The following is a 19,623-nucleotide window of genomic DNA, read 5'->3' as shown; positions in this document are numbered from 1 at the left end:
CAACCAGTGAACTTAGATTAAATATACCACAGGCAGTTCCAGCAGAGTTGCACCCCTTGCATAATTAGCCATGTGTTTGTTTATGAAAAATGGAAGTGTGGACAATGAATTGACAAATATGCCTTAGAGTCATCTACGCAGGATGTGGAGGTGCTGAGGGTGCTGCAACCCTTTTTATGTATAGGCCAATAGTTCAACTGCAATGGTAATTAAAATAGTCTTTATATTATTACATTATAATAAAATCAACACAAAATGTGTAGATCCTCACGATAGGTCATCCATACACTCCTTCAGTCTCTCTTCCCCTCTCCACAGTTCTCATGTATTAGCTCCATGTGCTGTTGCCTGTGTAGTTGCTGTGGCTTTTGACAAACAGTATGTTGATGTTCAAGGATTCTTGTCTCTTTTTCTTTCCTGCAAATTGGACTGAATTGTGAATAAATAGCCATAATATTACAATACTAACCTGGCGATAGTTTCAAGGAATCAAAACCAAAGCTTAATCTGTGCACAGATGTACAAAGTGAAAAAAGGGATAAATTTAACACAATATACCCCTGGTGAAGACGATAAAGGTCAAGTATATAAAGGCATCCTTACTTGACAGGTTCCCAGGATTCCCTTTCAAAGCCTCTGTGAATGGACTGTGCGATGGAGGACTCCATCAGGTCCACATATCGCACCACCAGGGGGGCGTACAGGTCCTGCAGGTGTCTGTGGAACTTTCCATTACACAGGTTATCTGAGGGAGAGTGTGGGGAGGAGGAAATAAGACATATGTTTTGTCCAATTTACTGTTTCTTGACCAGTTACTGCCACCTGTTGATCAGTGGAATAGTGTGAAACTATTGGCAGGAATGTGAATCGCTTCATGTGCATCCCTGTGCAGAGATAAACAGAACAGGGACCCACCCATTCAATCCAAGTTCTCCTTTATTTTCAGCTCAATAGATTCTTCTTTTGCAGCATAATGGACATGTAAACATAGTGTCCCTATAGCTGTCACAGTGCATTTTACTGAACAGAAGACACGTCTCTTATTTGATAACTAGATGTCAGCATAGGCAACATGTTTTACTTATGCTTTATGTGTGTAAACTGTGACCCAAAGGGGCTTTTTACCCTTTAACGTGCACATTAGGTTTCAAGATCAATCTGAAGAGCAGCAAGACTAACCATAGAAAGGCCCTGTCCTCGATGGTGATAATGAACACTGATATTCAAGGTTGGTGTTTCTGGCGCTTCATTAGCAGGTAAGACAGTGTATCTAGTTTTCAATATTTCTAGACAAAAGGATGGAGTCTCGGGTATTTCTAAATCCAACCCGTCACACACATTTCCCCCAGTCTCCGCCGGCTCCCAACTGGTAAAAAGGCAACACTGACAAAGACCACAGGAGATAAAATGGAGGCCAGTGTGTGCTAATGTGATGCCTCACGGCTCCATGCAGTGTGTCTGCTTTTCCTCTCCCCCTCTCTCTCTTTGTTTTTCTCTCCCCCTCTGAGCATGTATGTGTTTGTGTTCGTGTGTGTTGGCATTGGAGTCAAGGTCGATGATACACAGTAGGTGCAATGTTTGCTGTGTTCCCTGATTACCATGCTCCCAATTAGCCACTTGAGCGGCTGCTGTCCACTTGGATGTGTTGTGTCCAGGAGTGTGTTCGCAGGGCTCGCCGTGGCCCAGCTACCACTGCTTTAGACCTCATTAACTCCTCGCATGGCAGCCTGACTTTGGCGCCTGTCTAGTGCTAAGGCTATTTACTGCTACATAAGTGAACCGCTTTGGGGCAACACAGCAGATGACCTTCTGTGGAAAAGATGTCCCTGTGATGATACGCTTTACTTAAGTGCACGCTTGATACACTGTGTGGGAAGTGAGGGCCTTGCTGTGTCTTATGTTGGTACTGAAGATGGACCCTTTGACGTTACTGTGCTACGCAATAGGCTGCCATTTTTTAAAAACCTGTTAGCCGTATTAAGAACAGATGAGACAAAACATAGACAACAGTTCATTAAAAAATAAATACATGGAAAATATGTGCCAAAGAACAGGGGTATAATCACTGCTTAGCGAGCTAATCTAAAGGCTAACCAAGTAATATCAGCACAGAGACTAACCCAGTAGCACAAAGTTTAACTGGCTGTGGGCGACTGTGGATCAGTGATAGAGCGGGGTCGTCCTTCAATCAGAGAATCAATGGTTCGTTCCCCGTCTCCGCTAGTCCATGCCATCCAATACTTAACCCTAGGCCAACCTAATAGCACAAAGGTTAACAAGTAACCTTAGCACATAGCCTAGTAGCACCGTAGCACAAATACTCACCCTGTAACAATAGTGCAGAGGCTAAGTCAGTATTACAAAGGCTAACCCTGTAAATTTAGCACAGAGCCTAACCCAGTAGCTCAAAGGTGTAACGTTAGAGGGTACTAGTAGCGCCAAGCACCCAGAACAGAAGAACGGATTCAAACTGAAAAAAACATTCATGATTGCGATTATGCTTGTGTTTATATTTATATGGCATGTAACAGTAACAGTTAAATAACATTTAAGAGTTATTTATTTATTCTGATATTACTAAAATGCTAAGAAAGCCTCACAGATCTTCTTCTCTGCCACTGAACCACTCTGTTGTACTAGGTTTTTCATCAATACCATGAACATACATACTTTATTATGTACGTTTTTTTGTACTCAATCCCACATACACTGCTGCCACAAATACTAGAGCACCAAATGTGAATTAATCAGCAACTGAAAATAGTATTAACTATTTCTCTTAGTTTAGTAATGTTTGCTAAAAACTAAAGTGAATAGCTGTTTTAGGAAATTACTAAGCCTTTAAAAAATGTAAGCTATATATTTGTGACTTATTTTTAAAGACTAACATCTTCCGTAGGAACCAATAGGCTTGGGGCTGGAAGCCACAGACAGTGTTGGGAAGTCATAAAGTATTGAAAGACAAAATTACACGTAGTTATTACACTTGGTTGGATGGTTGAGAATAAAGATTATTTGTAATACGAGAGAGATGAAGGGTTATCTTGCATCAAAGAATCCATCTGAATAAAGTATTAACTACATTTGTAGCAGATAAGGACAGTAGGGGAACTGTTCTAGTCACTGTTATTTTATTTGTATTCTATTTTAGTGTTTTTATTCAATCATATGATACAATCAGTAAAGCCTGTATACAATCTAATATACACAAAAATTACTGAAAAGGTATAGGCAGATGCATAATGCTTATATATTCCTATCCTAAATTAGTATCAATTAAAATAGATAATAATTATATATAAAGAAAATAAATATAGAAATATACATATATTTCATTCACACTTATAACCCTCAAAAATAGTTTTATAAACAAAACTTTTGAAAACCAGAAATTAGTTAACTATTCTTACATTCATGTTAGCGTTGTTCCATAATTTAACTCCTACAATAGAGATACATATTCTTTTAATAGCTTTTTGTACAGTAAACTTACAAACATATCTCAAATCATATTTACACTCATGTATTGAAATGAAAACAACCTTTGTACACAGTATGGCAGTGACTTTGCTTTAGCACATTGTTTGCATTATTTAATATACCAAATCATTAAATTGCATAACTTGAGATCTGACAAACAATGTATTTGTATGCTCATAGTAACCAGCCTTATTCATGATACATATTGCCTGTTTTTGTATTTTAATTTATAAATGTTTTATAGGTTGTCCCCCACACCTCCACACAATAATATATGGAAGTTGAGCAATACATGATATACAAGGCCTTATTTATACAGTATTGAGTTTGACTTTCAAATGTTACCATTAACTGTATAGGGCGACTGTGGGTCAGTGGTTAGCAGGTCCGTCTTTCAATCAGGGGGTTGGTGGTTCAATCCCTGCCCTAGTCGATGTGTGAGCAAGACACTTAACCCTGAATTGTTCCCTGTAGCTGTGTCTACAGTGTATGAATGTAACATGATTGTAAGTTGCTTTGGATAAAAGCGTCAGCTAAATTACATGTAATGTATATATTCGATATCTAGTCTCCATCTTACTTTATGATCAATAATTACCCCGTGGAATTTTGTCTCAACAACTCTAATCAAAAGCCAGGTCAATGAAAATGCCAAAAATAATTTTCAACTGCCTTTGTTATTCCTTCCACCATCTCCATTAGTGCATAGGTAGTAGTTCTATTTTTTCCTCAATCCATACTGATCTTCATTTTTACCCATAAAGAGATCCTATTTTTGCATAAATAATTTCTCTAATATTTTTGAAAATTGATTAAGAAGGGATATGCCTCCTTTGTGCCTCCTGCCTCAAAAGCCTGGCCTCATTGGTCCAGCCTCTTTTGCGATACCTCCTGCCTGATGGGCCAGCCTCCTGCCTCTGTAGCCCTGCCTCCTGCCATGGCCCTGCTGATGCCCCCCCTCTTTTCTCTTCATCCTTCTGTTTACATGGATTGTGGTCCATGCCTACTAATGATACATTTCTGTCATATTCATTGAATATGTTGTAACGCTGTTCATTCTGTACACATGACATATATTGGATGCTCCTCTGTTGCTCTCCTGAAAGTGTCTTCCCTTTTTCCCCCGTGAAAGGGATTTTTCTGTTTTTTTTGGGAGTTTTCCCTCATCCTATGTGAGGTCCTGGGACAGATTGTGAAGCCCTCTGAGGCAAATTTGTAATTGTTAATTTTGGGCTATACAAAATAAACTGAATTGAATTGAGTTGATGCTGGTCTATAATTATCCATGTAATGCTTATATTTTTATATTGGTATTACTTTTGCAGTTTTCATTGTATTATTAGGAAAAATACCTTTTTGAAAAGACTGATTACATATATAGGTCAGAGGTCCTACAATAAAATAAATTCTTGAAGTTTTTTACAATTACATTTATATCAATTTCATTTACTGCACAAAGGAACATGGAATTTAAGTTAATAAGGTTATCAAACTAATCTTTTTTGTTATCAGGTACAAACATGTTTTGGGCCAGAGAAGTTCCAACACCCACAAAATAATCATTGAAATCATCAACAATACTTTTTAAATCATCCACAGTGGCATCAGAGCTGTTTAGAAAATAACATTTGTAGCCTTTATTTTAGATAATATAATAATATGATTACTTTCCAAGTCCTTTGCATATCATTTTTACTATCCTCTAGTATTTTATTATAGTATTCCTTTTTCTGTGATCTCATAATGGATCATGAGCATACATCTCATTCCAGCTGTTGTTTTTAGGTTCCATCTTAAAAGCCTCAATTCTCTCAGGTGTTCTTATGCTTACCAATTTACAGGAAGGCTCACTTACGCCAACTGAACAGTTAACCTTCAAATTATGGAGGATCACAAAAATAGGAAAATGATCACTGATATCAGTTCAAAACACACAACTTGTTACTTGGTCATGAACATTTGTAAAAATGTTATCAATAAGTGTGGCACTTTCCTACTAGGTTTATCAATAAGACGCCAGAGACCAGCTAAACATTGCATTTAAAAAATCAGTGGTTAATTTGTGTTCATTCCATTTTAACAGACCAATATTAAAGTCACCACAGACACAAATTTATTTCTTATTAAAAACTTTACCAAAAAGATCCACTAAGGTTTTCATAAATTCGTATATATGCAGGAACCAGGCATTCTATAAATAATATTCTCTTAAATTTAGTAGAATGAATTTTCAATTGTGAAACTCTTTATAATACAATCAAGAACTGTGCTATCAATTACCTTACGTTGAAAGTCTTTCTGTACATAAAATACTACATCACCACCCCTTATTTATCCAATTTTCTCTGAACTTGTAGGACAACACTCCTTTCATAATGCATTTTACTTGTGATTTGGTATGTATTTTATTCTATTTAATGTTTTGTACTATCTGGACCTTAAGTCTGAATTAAAAGTTTGATTGTTAACCAAGTCTCACTTATAGTAATAACTTGAAATGTATGTTTTAATGATTTTAAATAGTCTTTGATTTCATCAAAATTTGAATAGAGACTTCTACTATTAAAATGAATGATAGAGAAACCATCCACATTTAGATTATGAAACTGATACTCAGTATAATATTCAGAGTTCAATTTATAATCATAATGCAAATTTGCCTTAGGATCAATGTTATTTTAAAACGTCAGAAAACTTAGATTTAATTCTTCTTTTTTGTTCTCACAATGTTAATTTTCAAGATCATTACACTCAGTTTCTAGTGATAAATAGTTTTCATCTGTCATTTTATGAAAAACAACAATTGATTTGGAAAAATGTTTTGTAGAAATCTTCGCTACAAGCTACATTCCGTCTCTATGACAAGGCATGCTCGACAACATGAAATGACCAAAAGAAAATGAAAATAAAAAAAACAGGATGTTGTAAATTCTTGGTCTTACACTGGTTGCTGTGTTGAATGTGGTGTCGTTTCTTGCCTTAATGCATTTTCCAACATGTCCTGACCCGACCCCGACTATAGACATTGTCAATTATATTAATACAGTTCTATTTAACTTTATGAACACTTTTTCATTCCTTGTCCATGTTGCTTGAATTTTGTTTTGCTTTCTTAGGATACGACCATTCCAGGCTATTTCAGCATTTGTCTTTGTCATGTACTCATTTATATACACTCCAGTACCCTTAAGCTTTTTGGACTATCTCAACAATTCCACCTTATACTTTCTATTTACAACCTGAACAACAATCGTAGATTTGTTTGTTTTATCCTTTTGTGGTAGAGTGTGACAGGCTGATATTTGCTGTGTCTGTAGGTGAATGTTATTGCGAGAGCTGTAGAATTACCTTCCCTCTGTTAACTTCTTGCTGGTGTAGCTACGTCCACTGCAATGCACTTCAATTGCCATTTTCACACAATCGACAATATGTAGCAAATGAGAAGGTGGCCAATTTGATGACACTAACAAGTGAGCATAACGAGCTATTTGCAGTCATCTCTGCTCAGCCGAATGAGTGGACCATGCTCTGCCTTCTCCTTGACGCCCGACTGACAAACTGAAAAGGGGAAGCATTCCCTAGAGACAATTAGCGTGTTTCTTTTACAGGACCACAGACAGCTCCACAATGTTCCTGCAGGCAAGTGCATGCAGTTCATTAGAGAGATGGCTGGCCTGCAACAACCAGCATCAAGACCTGACTATTATCTTCAACAAGACACTCCTGGCCCTCTCTCTCTCTCTCTCTCTCTCTCTCTCTCTCTCTCTCTCTCTCTCTCTCATCTTCATCTCTCTCTCTCTCTCTCTCTCTCTCTATCTCTCTCTCTCTCGTCCTCTCTCTCTTCTCTCTCTCTCTCTCTCTCTCTCTCTCCTCTCTCTCTCTCTCTCCTCTCTCTCTCTCTCTCTCTTCTCTCTCTCTCTCTCTCATAACCGCTCTAGGCCTGAAGTAGACATCTCACGTTGACGGGAATGATTTCTTAGACATTTGAGGGATGTTTCAGGGCGATTGGAATGCAGAGGGAACAGCAGCTGTAAACCTTCATTAGAAATGCTCTTGATTTTCTGGTTGATTTTTATAAGAACTGGGCGCTAAAGACATTACAAACAGAGATTGCTATAGAGACATCCTCTTAATAAGAAATTGAAAAACGTGTACTAACACAATACGAACACTAACTAACTAATCACATCACAAAAAACTTTATAATCAATAATATGGCAGTCCTTTAGAAATGTCCTACTTTCTAAAGTTGAAGGAAGCACAATTGAATGAATCGGAAATCTTATTAAGCTTCAAGTAATGTGTTTGCGTCCTGTAAGCCAGAAGACGGAACAGTCAGCTTGCTGTAAGGGATTACCTGGCAGTTATGGACATGGCTTAGGTGTGTGTGAGACCACACAGAGAGGTGACTGTTCACTCAAAATGGCGGATCCCAAGCTAAATTGCTGCAACAGCAGTTATTTCAGAATTTAAAGTAAAGAACACCACTGAAGGCTTTATTAAATGGAAAACATATGTATTGCTCTTCTCCTGGCTCACTTCGATACAATCATTTTCAATGACGGCTTTTCAGATGGTTCTGAGTAACAAACCATCAACTTTTGTGTTCAGCCAAGTCCAAATAAATTGTGCAAATAATGATACTCTGGTTTTACTGTTGTGAATGGTGCATGTTGCTCTGACTGTTATGATGTGGACAATGAGATCATGGTCGCAATTAGAGATAACCTGGGGAAGTGGATAATCTGACTTTTCATTCCATTTACCCTTCATCAGGCCTACATCCCCAGTGCCTGATCACTTCTTCACTTATCAACCGTCTCCAGAACCTATTAAAACAACTGAAAGCACATTCAGCTACTACTATGCTGATGTTTCTTAATAGATCCTCACTCACAGTCCATTCTGAGGAAGTCGTTAAGCAGCTGGAAGAGGGGGAAACTGTCCCAGCTGTCGGGCGGCTGAACCTCAAGAGCTGCGTCCATGTCGGCCGAGTAGAGACACAGGAAAGTTTCGGCATGCTCCACCATCAGGTCTGACCACCACGCAAAGGCCTGCAGGTGGAGATAGGGAAAGACAAAGAGGAAAGGGAGACGGAGTACAGGGAGTGGAAGGAAATCAACAGGGTGAGCGTGAAAGAAAGGAGACAAATTAGACAAAGAGAGGGCACATAGGAGTGCTCCCCATTGTCACGTCTTTAGGAATTCACTGCTAACTGTTTGAATCTCATTTACCATAAAGGCCTACAATGTAATGTAACTCCACTGATCTATTGCAATTATTCTTGGCTCTCCTCTCTCACTTTTCACCATATGAAATCAAGTTATGCCACTGTGTAATCACCAGGGAAGCATTCTTCACAACTCAAAGCAGTAAAAACAGCGCTTGGGCACGGAAAATCACACGCTTTTCTGCTGGCCCACAGAGGACACAGCAGCAGCTCCTTGACAGGCATGGCAGGGAGCTACTTAAACACTCACCCGCAGCTCCTTCTTGGAGTCAATCAGAAGAAAGGAGCTAGCGAGGTGCGTCGCGCTCGTATTCCCCCATCGAATAGACTCAGTGGAGTGACTGTTAGGGACCGAGCTTTCTCATGCACATCAAAAACACTCACTTTCCTCCATGCACCTCCACTCTTGCTGGGCCTCTTAAGAAGGACCCCTCAGGAACCATGGTGTTTTGCTCATTCACATCAAGCTGTCAACACTGTAATGTGAATGTACCCATGGGCTTTCGTGGTGGTGGTGGAAGGTGAGGGAAGCATGCACTTGTCATAGAAAGTTGGTAGCATTGGGTAGTAGGTGTGAGATAGGGAGGTATATCTAGTCAGTGCCACTCATGTAATCATCACTTTTACATTTGACAAATAAGTAGTCAAACTAAAAAGATGTCTTAAACCTCACCACATATTAAAAAAAACACTTAAAATAATACTTCTTTCAACACTCAAGGACAAACCAATTCTCTAAAGTGTGGAAAGATTTAGAATTGTAACTTTTTTTAAGTTACATCTCCATTTATTAATCCAAAATAAGATGGCAACCAGAAAGGATATCTACTTATCACACTCCATGAACCTGGTGGCTCGTGCAGCTGTAAAACTGTGAAGATGTGTTGTTAGCACCTGCTATCTTTTGTTATTAGAATATTAACAAAAGAAAAAAAGAGCGCAATCTTGTGCTTCATAAACTTGATCATAATGTCTTCATCAGGGCCACTAAGACTTTTTTGTCTCAAACAAATCATGAGTGACTGTGAACCAGGTAGTATAAAGAGCGCCAAACTCCACAAAGGGAAGACGACGGGTGGAGGGATGTGTCCGTCTAAAATCACAGGACGTTCACTCAGGAGGACCGCTAATCGTGTCCCATGTAAAACCACGAGTCACTGTGGTTTACAGCAGAAGTCAGGCTAAACTATAGGGTGCAGCATTTTTACACTTCTGGTTCCTTCATCTCGAAGTCATGGGTTTTTGAATTGGTTTTTTAGAGGCCTGAAAAAAATGAGAAAAAAAAAATGAAAAAAAAGCTGCAAAGATTTTTAAAAAAAATTCTACGACATTAAATATGCCAGTAAATATCCTATTTGTGAATTGTGAAGCTCTTACGTGTCTTTAAAAAAATGGCTACTAGAAAACACCGTCATGCCAACTAGTCTGCCCTTAAAGCCTTGTTTTGTATTTACGATCATGCGATCGTATTGTAGTTTGTTTATAGCTTAACATTATATTTTTACTGCTAACAATTACATTCATGTTTCAAAAATCAATTGTGTTCCTTTGTGAAGATTATCTTGCTGAAAAAAACAAAATATCGTAAAATTGTGTTTGCTATAGTTTATTTTCTGCAATAATCCAAAATCCAATGGAAAAATCCCATTGGCTTTTTGTTGAGGGAAGCAGTGCAATGCTAACTTCTGGGTTGGGCTACAACATGCATCACTCTATTAGAGAATTGAAGAGATGGCCCAGTGTTGAGTATATTTAGCTAGCCATTGAGCTTGGCTAATTCCGCCCTGGTTACAGAAAATTAGCATTAGCAATGCGCTTTCCTTCTCTGTGACAAGAGTGTGTGAATGAAGCATTACGTTTTTAAATTGTACTCATTTAACGGCTGACAAGTTACTTTGGCTAGCTACTTTAATTCCACCATGCTTTCATGCTAACATTACACTAATTAAAGAAGATGATGGCCAGCACAGTGCTGTGTCTACGGTCCCATTACAGTCTTATGTCAAACTCATGATACTGCAGGAGTAATATGTGTTTATAGTTGCAGGACACAATAATGTTACAGGATTGAGACCATGCCTTTAAAAATAGCAGTTTTCAATGTTGAATGTATTAATTGACTTGACAGTCAAAATTGGTGATTACATGATAGGCACAACATGGGGCTATTAAATAGAATGAGCAATAACCAGCTTTAGAGCCACACAAGTAAAACATTAATACAGTACATTGAACTATAATAACCTTGAGTTCTGAATGTTTTTTTTCATTGTGAATTGACCAAAAAAAACAATGGAATTGATACCAACATTTGCCAGGGATGGAGTCTAATGCTGGTTAGGCTGGTTCACCCCATTTGCTCACATCATTATTTGAGCAGCAGCATAGAGCATTTCATTGAAATGCAAAGGGAGAGATCATCTTATCTCTGATCACACAAAACATGCCTCGCATTTCCTCCATTGTGTGTGCTTAAGGATCCAATGGAGAGGGATGGGTTTCTTAAAGGGAAGGAAAGGTGACACAACACCTTCCCCAAGCTTACTTACAGGACTCGGTAGAATAAATGACACATGTCTAAACAGAGGAAAACAGGTTAACATATTCAGGGATGATTTGGGGTAGATTCCTCAAAAACAAGGTACAGAGTTGTAGACTAAAACGTTACACATATAGCAACAAAAGTCACAACTCTGCACTTTGCTTTCTCACAGCGGAGCTTAATGAGCTCAACAAATAAAAGACATTATTGAAGTGTTTGTCTCTGTTCTCCATCACCAAAGGCAAAACTGTTGCTAAACTAACAAGCACTGCAAACAAGCACTTGATTAGCAGTGACCACAAGCCGAAAGGGGTTCCGGGTCATTGTTGAGTAGGGAAACATGAATAGCCGTATCATTAAGTGCATGCACAGAACTTAGAGTAAGGGTAGGGTAGGAGAGAGGGCATATGGCACTAAGATAATCACATACCTCTTTTCCCTGTTCAAACATTTCCCCGCAAACCATATAAATCATTAAAATGAAAAGCAGAGAGGGAATAAGTCAGCTTTATATAACGAAGTAACAAAAGAGAATATTATATACAGTAATGTAGATAGCAAAGCATTCACAGGAAGCTGCAAGAAATACAGGATGAATTAAGGGATTTCACATCAAAACAAACCTTCCAAATTCATGTTTTCTTCATGTGCACCTCTTTTCCCTTTGACTTGATCAACTACGATGCTTTGTATTTAACACATTGGAATCTGAATGAACATGAAATCTTCCCACAAGGAGTACAACATATATATTTTCTGAAACTCATTTGTAGATCCCTTTTAGGTAACTTGATGATCTTAGAAACAGTACAGACTCTATATTTTTTAAGTGAATCAATATCCCGGACATAAACAAGTCTGTGACTGATAAATCTAATGTAACAGTTTGGGAAGACAACACAGACAGAATAATTAATTAATTTTGGCATATCTACACAGGTTTCCAACCAAAATGATTGCAGCATGAGGTTCTTATTGCAGTGCAAAGGCTGCTAAGAAGAATGTACAGCTCCTACTTTGCCATCAACTGGTCAACAGATGTCATTAGACTGGTTGTAGTCAGTTTTTTATTTAATTCCATAGAATAAACACATTCTAGGATAAGCGTGTTAACTTTTGTTTTGATGTGATTTCTAAAAAACAAAATTTGGAGTTCATTTGGAGCATACTGCCAGTCTAGAGATGGTTTGCACGTAATATAATGCACTCTTTGGTCATAGTGGGAAGACATCAGCTCTTATTAAAGACTAGTTGTATTTCTGAATTAGCATGATCATCCCAGTAGTTTAAAATGATCAACTATGTTGTTATTGACATGGACAGTGAATAAACTAAAAAAATCATCTCCACTTGCCAGTGAACCATCTTGTCAACTAAAAATCAATATGGTGCAGTAACCATCCGATTAAGACACTAGTCAACATATCTTAATTGGGTCATGTTTAAAGATTGTTACTGTGAGGTGTGGGGGGGGGGGGGGGGGGGGGGGGGGGGGGGGGGGGGGGGGGGGGGGGGAGATATCCAAAATGCAGCCTCTAGTTTCACAGCGGTAAACTGGTGCAAATGATGGCTAAAGCTTTGTTTATACTCGCGATTAGCAGCACAGCGCGAGCCCTGCAGATGTTGCGCGAACGCCAAGCATTGCCCCAGAGGCGTTTACACTCTGTGTGCTGAATTATTCTCCAAAACACCAGAGGGCATACAAACAAAATGAACAATGAAGAATCACAATGACGAGTGTAAGCCATAGTCTAGAATGTACCAATCTTCACAATGCTAACTAAAGGGAATATCACAAACGTAAAGCTACATAGGAAAACAGGATATACTGTATGTCAGCCCACTCTATGGATTTTCAAACAATGTTCGACAAAGATTAACATGCTATCTATCGTAAGTGGTTTTCAAATGACATCAGAGCTTGCTGATGTGTTGCTTTCCAATTGCATTTTTAATTCTGTCTTGTTACTGCTGGCTCTGACCGTACAGTCACTGCTGTGCCTGCCAGACACCAGCCAATACCGCAATGAAACTACAGGTGTGTGTGTGTGAGTGTGTGTGTGAGTGTGAGTGTGTGTGTGTAGATGCACTAACCTCAGCATGGTGTTCCTCATTCTGCTGAAGCACCTCAATCACCAGCTCGGCCAGGCGAATATTGTCCTCCAGTTTTTTAGCAGGAGTGACTAACCGCCCTACATTCTCTGGAGCATAAAGGTCAAGGGGTCAATGTGGCAGGAGTCTGAATCCGTATCTAAACCTTCTTCTGGCTCTTATTACGACTGTTTGCATGCGACACAAAGGGTTTAAACACATCCCTGGTCTGATATATAAATCTTGTTTCATACAGTATTTAGATAGTTTTAAAAAGTACACGGCATGCATGTTATCCTGCCTACTCCTAAAGACTGGAGCTCAAGGATTAAGTCACTCACAAATGTTGGAAATAGCTGTAGCCTCAAAAGTGATCCTTAGCCCAGTCTACAGCCTCAGCCTAAATCACTGGGACAATCTCACGGTCATATTCAAAATACAAGCATGAAATATAAACTTGTTATAATTAGGGCTGGGTATCAGACCTTAGTGCTTTTGGACTAAAGACTGCATCTTGTTTGTGACATCGAGAATATAAAAGTGTGAAAAAAAGGAGCTGTGTGAAGGATTTAGTGGCATCAAGCGGAGAGATAAATATAGAACACTAGCCACTTATTCTTTTTCTGTCTTTTACATGTTAAAACATGAAGGCCTTCTCTAGTGCCTGTGTTTGGTTTGTCCGTTGAGGGCTTCTGTAGAAACACGTCGGACTCTATGTAGATATAAACTGCTTATTCTAAGCTCACGTATGGTAAGATGGTAAATGGACTGTACTTGTATAGCGCTTTGCTAGTCTTCCGACCACTCAAAGCGCTTTACCTCTACATGTCATTCACCCATTCATACACTGATGACAGGAGCAAGGTGCCACCTGCCCATCAGGACTAACTAACACACACATACACCATAGGCACAGCTACGGGAGCAATTTGGGGTTACACATCAACATGGACTTGTGGAGCCGGGGATCGGACCCACCATCCTTTGATTGAAGGATGACCCTGCTCTACCACTGACCACAGTCACCCTGAAAACACAATGGTTGCAGGTGAAATTACGGTTAAGAAAAGATAGTTATGAATATTATATTCCATTCCTGCTAATATATCCCCTTAAATCCTACACACTGCTCCTTTAAGGTCAGATTCTGGCTGATTTAAAACATAATGGTCTTAGTAGATTATATTTTCTCGAAGCAAAGATCATGTGCACACCTTTTACCTAGCCCTAGTTATACTTTAATTCCAGGGTTATTACATATTGTTAAAGCATTTTTGCAATCAGCACTATCCCTGAGTGCTGGAAGCACTGCTGAGTGGCTGGAAATGGTGATGCCCCATGGGATGTAGTGCACATCTCTGTCAATGTGCAGTGATGATGTCATCCAGAGAAAACATGGCCGTGATGAGGGATGCAAACAGCATGTACATGTAACACTCATCATGCAGCAATGGGCGGTTATGTTGTGCTCATCCCCACAGTATATCTGACTTTACAGTCTGACTGGTTTGCATGTGGGAGTTGCATGTACTTGCATTAAGAGTAAACATAGGGAGTACAATTTTGTCTTTCATACTTTGACCTTTAGTACGTTCAGTGAGATATATAAAATAAACTGAATTGAATTGAATTGAGAGGGTTGAATTTATACCACAGCCAGAAAATTTGTTTCTGATAGTTGACAGATGCAGGTTTAACTGAAAATGGGTTCAACGGACTGGTGGGTTTTTAAGTGGACTATCTGTATTTGTCTTTCGTACAAGGCCATGATATAGGCATGCTAATGCACTCCAAGTATTCCTGATATGGAAGGTAATGGCTTCAGAGGTAGACACACCATGACTTCAAGCAGAATGCCTCCACTCGAGCATTGCAGCAAGATTAAATGATGTTGTAACCAGTGGCAGGGTAAAGCTAGATGTTGAGCTTTAATCAATTCACATTTTTAATTTAGTTTTAAGTAAATTCAGCAATTTAGTGACGCATTTTGAAATTGCTACAATCCTGATTTCTCAGCTCGGTCTGAAATCTTCTCCATAGCAGGGACTGCTAAGGTTTGTAGGTAAAACTACCTACAAACCCCACCCTGGTCAGACATCTAATAAGCAAGCATGCCTGAGGTCAAGCACTTTACAGGCTGTGGCTCATTGCAGTTGACCTTTGCTCAGGATGCTGGATATCCTTGCATGTCAAAGCAAGCCACTAATTGCCTCGCTTATTTAGAAATTAATACATCCAACAGTTGTATTTTACTGGTGTTTTTGACCAAGAGTAGTCAGACTGGGGTATTTTTTTCTCCCTTGAAGAGAAATGTGTTCATGACAGCAAGTAGGTCGGGCTTGAGTGAGTTTTTCACCGTGTTTCTGAACACAAGTAGCCGTACAGGAGCGTGTTTTTTGCATTGAACAGGAGTGGATTTACCTGTGTTCTTGACCACGAGAAGCCAGACGGGTGTGTTTTCCCCCTCGAACCAGAGTGTATTTCACTGGTGTTCACCGACTGTGAGTTGCTAGACTTTAGTGTGTTTTTTCCCCCCTTGAATCAGAGCATATTTCACCAATGTTTCTGGCCGCGGGGTGTGTGAGGGTGAAGTTGTTTGTTATGAGTGGGGTTCTCAGAAAGCTGCAACCCAAGCATTTGGCCCCTTTCGAACGGGGCATGTTTGAAATGGACACTACACTAGTGTCTTGAAACCAGCAACACTGTGCGTGTGTGTTGTCCATCCGGTTATGCGCTCACTCTAACGTCAGCAACCATCCATCCTGCTGGATGAGAACACATACCCTTGCAGTGCTCTACAGGGTTTGAATTGGCTACATCAGAGTCATGACTGTGTTCAGTAGAGCTTTTGTAGCTCACTGAGGTTGTGGACAACACAGCGGGTTGATGGAGGGTTGCCTGCTGTCATGCTAACACGGTTGAAAGCTTCAACAGAATGGGACTTCTGTACTAGTTCAAAGTGGGGGATTGTTAGGATCTAGTAATGTGTGGTTAAGTCAGTATGTCAGTTTAAAATTGTAGTTTTGGAAATGGAGGAATACTTAAAAAATGTTTTGCATGAAATAACAAATATTTTTAGAATGGAATACAGCTTTGTTGGATCTAATCTGGACGGCAATTGGACAGTTGCATTATGTCATCCTGAGACACAACAGCTCAGATTTCATGGTAATGGTTTTCAATTGTTGGGATGTATTATTTTATGACTTCTCCAGATATGTATTCTGACATGTTTGGAAGTTTGAAGGTCTTAACCAGAGAATGTCCAACTTGTTGCCGAAGTTTAGTTTGTAAGGAATTGAGTTGCTTGCTCACTGCCAATTTGCCATCATGACTTTTGTTTTACTTCTATCTTAAGAAAAGGCCAATGTTTCAGATTTAAGTACTTTAAATGTCACCTGCAATGCAAACAGTGTTTTCCCTCTGTCGCTCTTTTGGGTTACTCATCAACAACTATTTTCTGTTACCACATAGTTATTGTTTGGGTATGGTCCCAATTTAATGTAATATCTTACTGTACTCTTATTGTGAAATTGCAGTGCAATTAAATTATTCCAAACTTATATTCTTGCTAATTTCCACCAAACTTGTTGATATTTATTATATCTTCTAATTCTCAATGGAACTGAATTAATTTCAACAAAGGGTCCTTTGCCAGGCTGATCATTAGTGCAGTGAGAAAAACACCACATGGGGTTGGGGGGGTCACCACGTTCCTGAAACAAGTTCTGTGAAGTTTCTGTGCCTTTACTGGGCAATATCCAGGTATCAGCAAGGTGGTGGACTATGGTCTATGGTGGTATGGTTTAAGGCAGATGAGCTAACAGCAGAGGTTAGACATACAGTAACAACATCACCTGGATCCTTCAGATTTTTCTCCACTAAGTAAGAGTAAATTTGTTTAAAAAAAGGAGAAAAGAACAGGTTGCAAGGATGGATGGAAGGTATAGAAGAGGTGGGAAAGTTTCAGGTGCAGGGTGAGAGAGAAGAGATTATTCAATACAGGTTTTATAAACTGAGGTAATGGAAGACCGGAACGCAGAAATAAAGGAAAACATTAGATTGACTGTTCAACATATATCTGCACCCTCGGTTTCGTCTTTAATATGTTTATGTAATATAGAAAGAAGCAAGAAAAAAGGACACAAAACACAAAAGCAATTTCACTTTGACCTAAAATCCAGTATGGAGAAATCTGAAAAAAGCATACAAAAACGGTTAAAAATTGTTGTATTAAATGCCATCAGTATCAGCATTTTATGGTGGCCTTAGTCCAAAGAAGTTTCACCGAAGTTTCAAACGGTTGAGCACTGTGATAACCCTTTAAATAAGTACAGGATGTAGGGGTCCTGTTTGAATGTACCATGATCTTAAACACTCAAAGGATTTACACACAAGCAAAGTAAAAATGCATTCAAGTCGCAGACAGACAGGTGGTTTGGGCAGGACAGAAAACAAGCTCACAGAAAGATTATTAAAGTTGTTAGTGGCTAAGCAACCAAATTGAGCTTAAACAAATCAAGAAACTGTAACTATAGACTTTACAGACAGAAAAAAACAGGACAAAAATGTGAGATTGCTTGTTGTGGTTGGTGTGCACACTGGTTGTAGAGGAACATAGATAGGGGGCAGAGGTGTGGGGCTGGGGAACGAGGAAGGTACTCACGAATGGTTAAATCCATCACTTGAGACGCCAAGCAGAAGACAGGATGCTCATACATCTCTCTCTTTTTCCCTACAGAGAAAGAGGGAGGATACCGAGGCATGCGAGAGGCCGGAGTCAGAGAGGCGAGCACACAGGGCACTAGGGTTTGACCGATGTGAGGTTTCAGGGTCCATACCTGCATTCTTTGTGCTGCTATTTTTAAATGTTACACATTCCATGCCGTAAAAGCATTCTGGTGTATACATTTTCAGTTAATTCAAATCTAGAGTGTATTTTATCAAAGGTGCACTAGGTATAATTTTCACATCTATTAAAATATTAGAAAGAAAAAAAATATTTGATTCCTATCAAATCCTGTCGACGTTCTGCCATTTGTGGATACTTTCAGGTCGTTATTTTGTTCACAATTCTTATCATCAATTTGACATGTATAAGACTTTTTGCAATTAGATTAAACAATATGTCATGGTTGATGTTCTATACAATTGTACACATCCCTTTGAGATGTAAATACTCATTACATAAAATGCCATGTAGAAACTGATATCAGTTATCATCTTAGTGCTTACGCTTTCCAGGCTCTTGTGAGCTAGGTGGGGGCAGGTAGCTGAGATGTTGCAAGTTGACGGAGTTTGGCAGGTGGCTTCATAAAAGGGTAGAAGTAGACTGTGTCCATGCTCATGTATCTGGGGCTCAAAGAGAATGGGCTGTCTACTTTGGATTAACCATTCGTTCGAGGTAAAATCTGAGATATCAGAGTTTTTTCCCCCATCGGTTAGGAAGCACACCAGTATGAAAGAAAGGAGTTTTCACAACGGAGAAACTAAGGTTCATGTTCCTTAGTGTCTTCAGTGAGGGGATGGTTTCTTTACAGACATCGTCTTGAAATGACCATTTTATGTAGTTCTGCATCAATTTGACCACGAGCAGAGAACATGGAGAACATACTTGTTTGCTGTCTTGCATTCTGTCTGATCTTAACTAGGAAACCTCCCCCTGATCTGGCCTGAATATAATAATAATTCACATTTAATAGTTAAAAGTTATTGAGGTAAAGGGGGAGAAAAAGAGTGCATATGTGACCCTAATTTTTTTATAATGTTGTTCTTTGTAATTGAAAAAGAAATTCTATACAAATGAGATCTCAAACAACTCGGAACCTCCCTCAACGTTAGCGGTCAGCTCTCAGCAAGACACAGCTAATGTTAACTAGCCCCAACTGCCAACTTCAACTCAGATTATTTGTTCACAATGTAGCCTTATCAGAGAGATTTTCCATTGTCCCTGGCACAACATTAGTCTTCCCACATTGTGTGTATTTGGGACATTAGGAGCTGGCCCTGTTTAGCTTTAGGAACAGTTTGCCTTCAAGCTATTGTTCTAAACAAACAACCAATAGGTACCTTGTCTATATGCGGCGTCTCAAAAGGCCGGTCCTCATAAATAAGTTACCAGGTTTGAACTCTGATTGATGTCTCCCAAATTAACAAGATACATCATGTAAATAAGACAGGAGTTCACTTTCAGCTGAGGTTTATGCACATCACTCTCTTCATCTCACTTTGGCAAAGACAGCAAATAAGCATATTTCCCCAAATCTGTGTTCCTGAAGAG

The 19,623-nt window shown here is 39.1% G+C and overlaps 1 protein-coding gene across 1 annotated transcript in view; it reads right to left on the bottom strand.

Annotated features, from left to right (window-relative positions):
• Window positions 1-19,623, bottom strand: part of cadpsa (Ca2+-dependent activator protein for secretion a) — a 137,055-nt gene that overhangs the window by 12,704 nt on the left and 104,728 nt on the right. Inside the window, 5 exon segments of the mRNA XM_034532568.1 lie at window positions 604-745; window positions 8,378-8,534; window positions 9,524-9,535; window positions 13,347-13,453; window positions 18,010-18,078. Of these exon segments, the coding sequence (XP_034388459.1) occupies window positions 604-745; window positions 8,378-8,534; window positions 9,524-9,535; window positions 13,347-13,453; window positions 18,010-18,078 (487 nt within the window).

This window comes from Cyclopterus lumpus, chromosome 5 (assembly GCF_009769545.1).
Source record: "Cyclopterus lumpus isolate fCycLum1 chromosome 5, fCycLum1.pri, whole genome shotgun sequence".
Lineage (NCBI taxonomy): Eukaryota > Metazoa > Chordata > Actinopteri > Perciformes > Cyclopteridae > Cyclopterus > Cyclopterus lumpus.
This window is presented reverse-complemented; position numbering and strand designations above follow the sequence as displayed.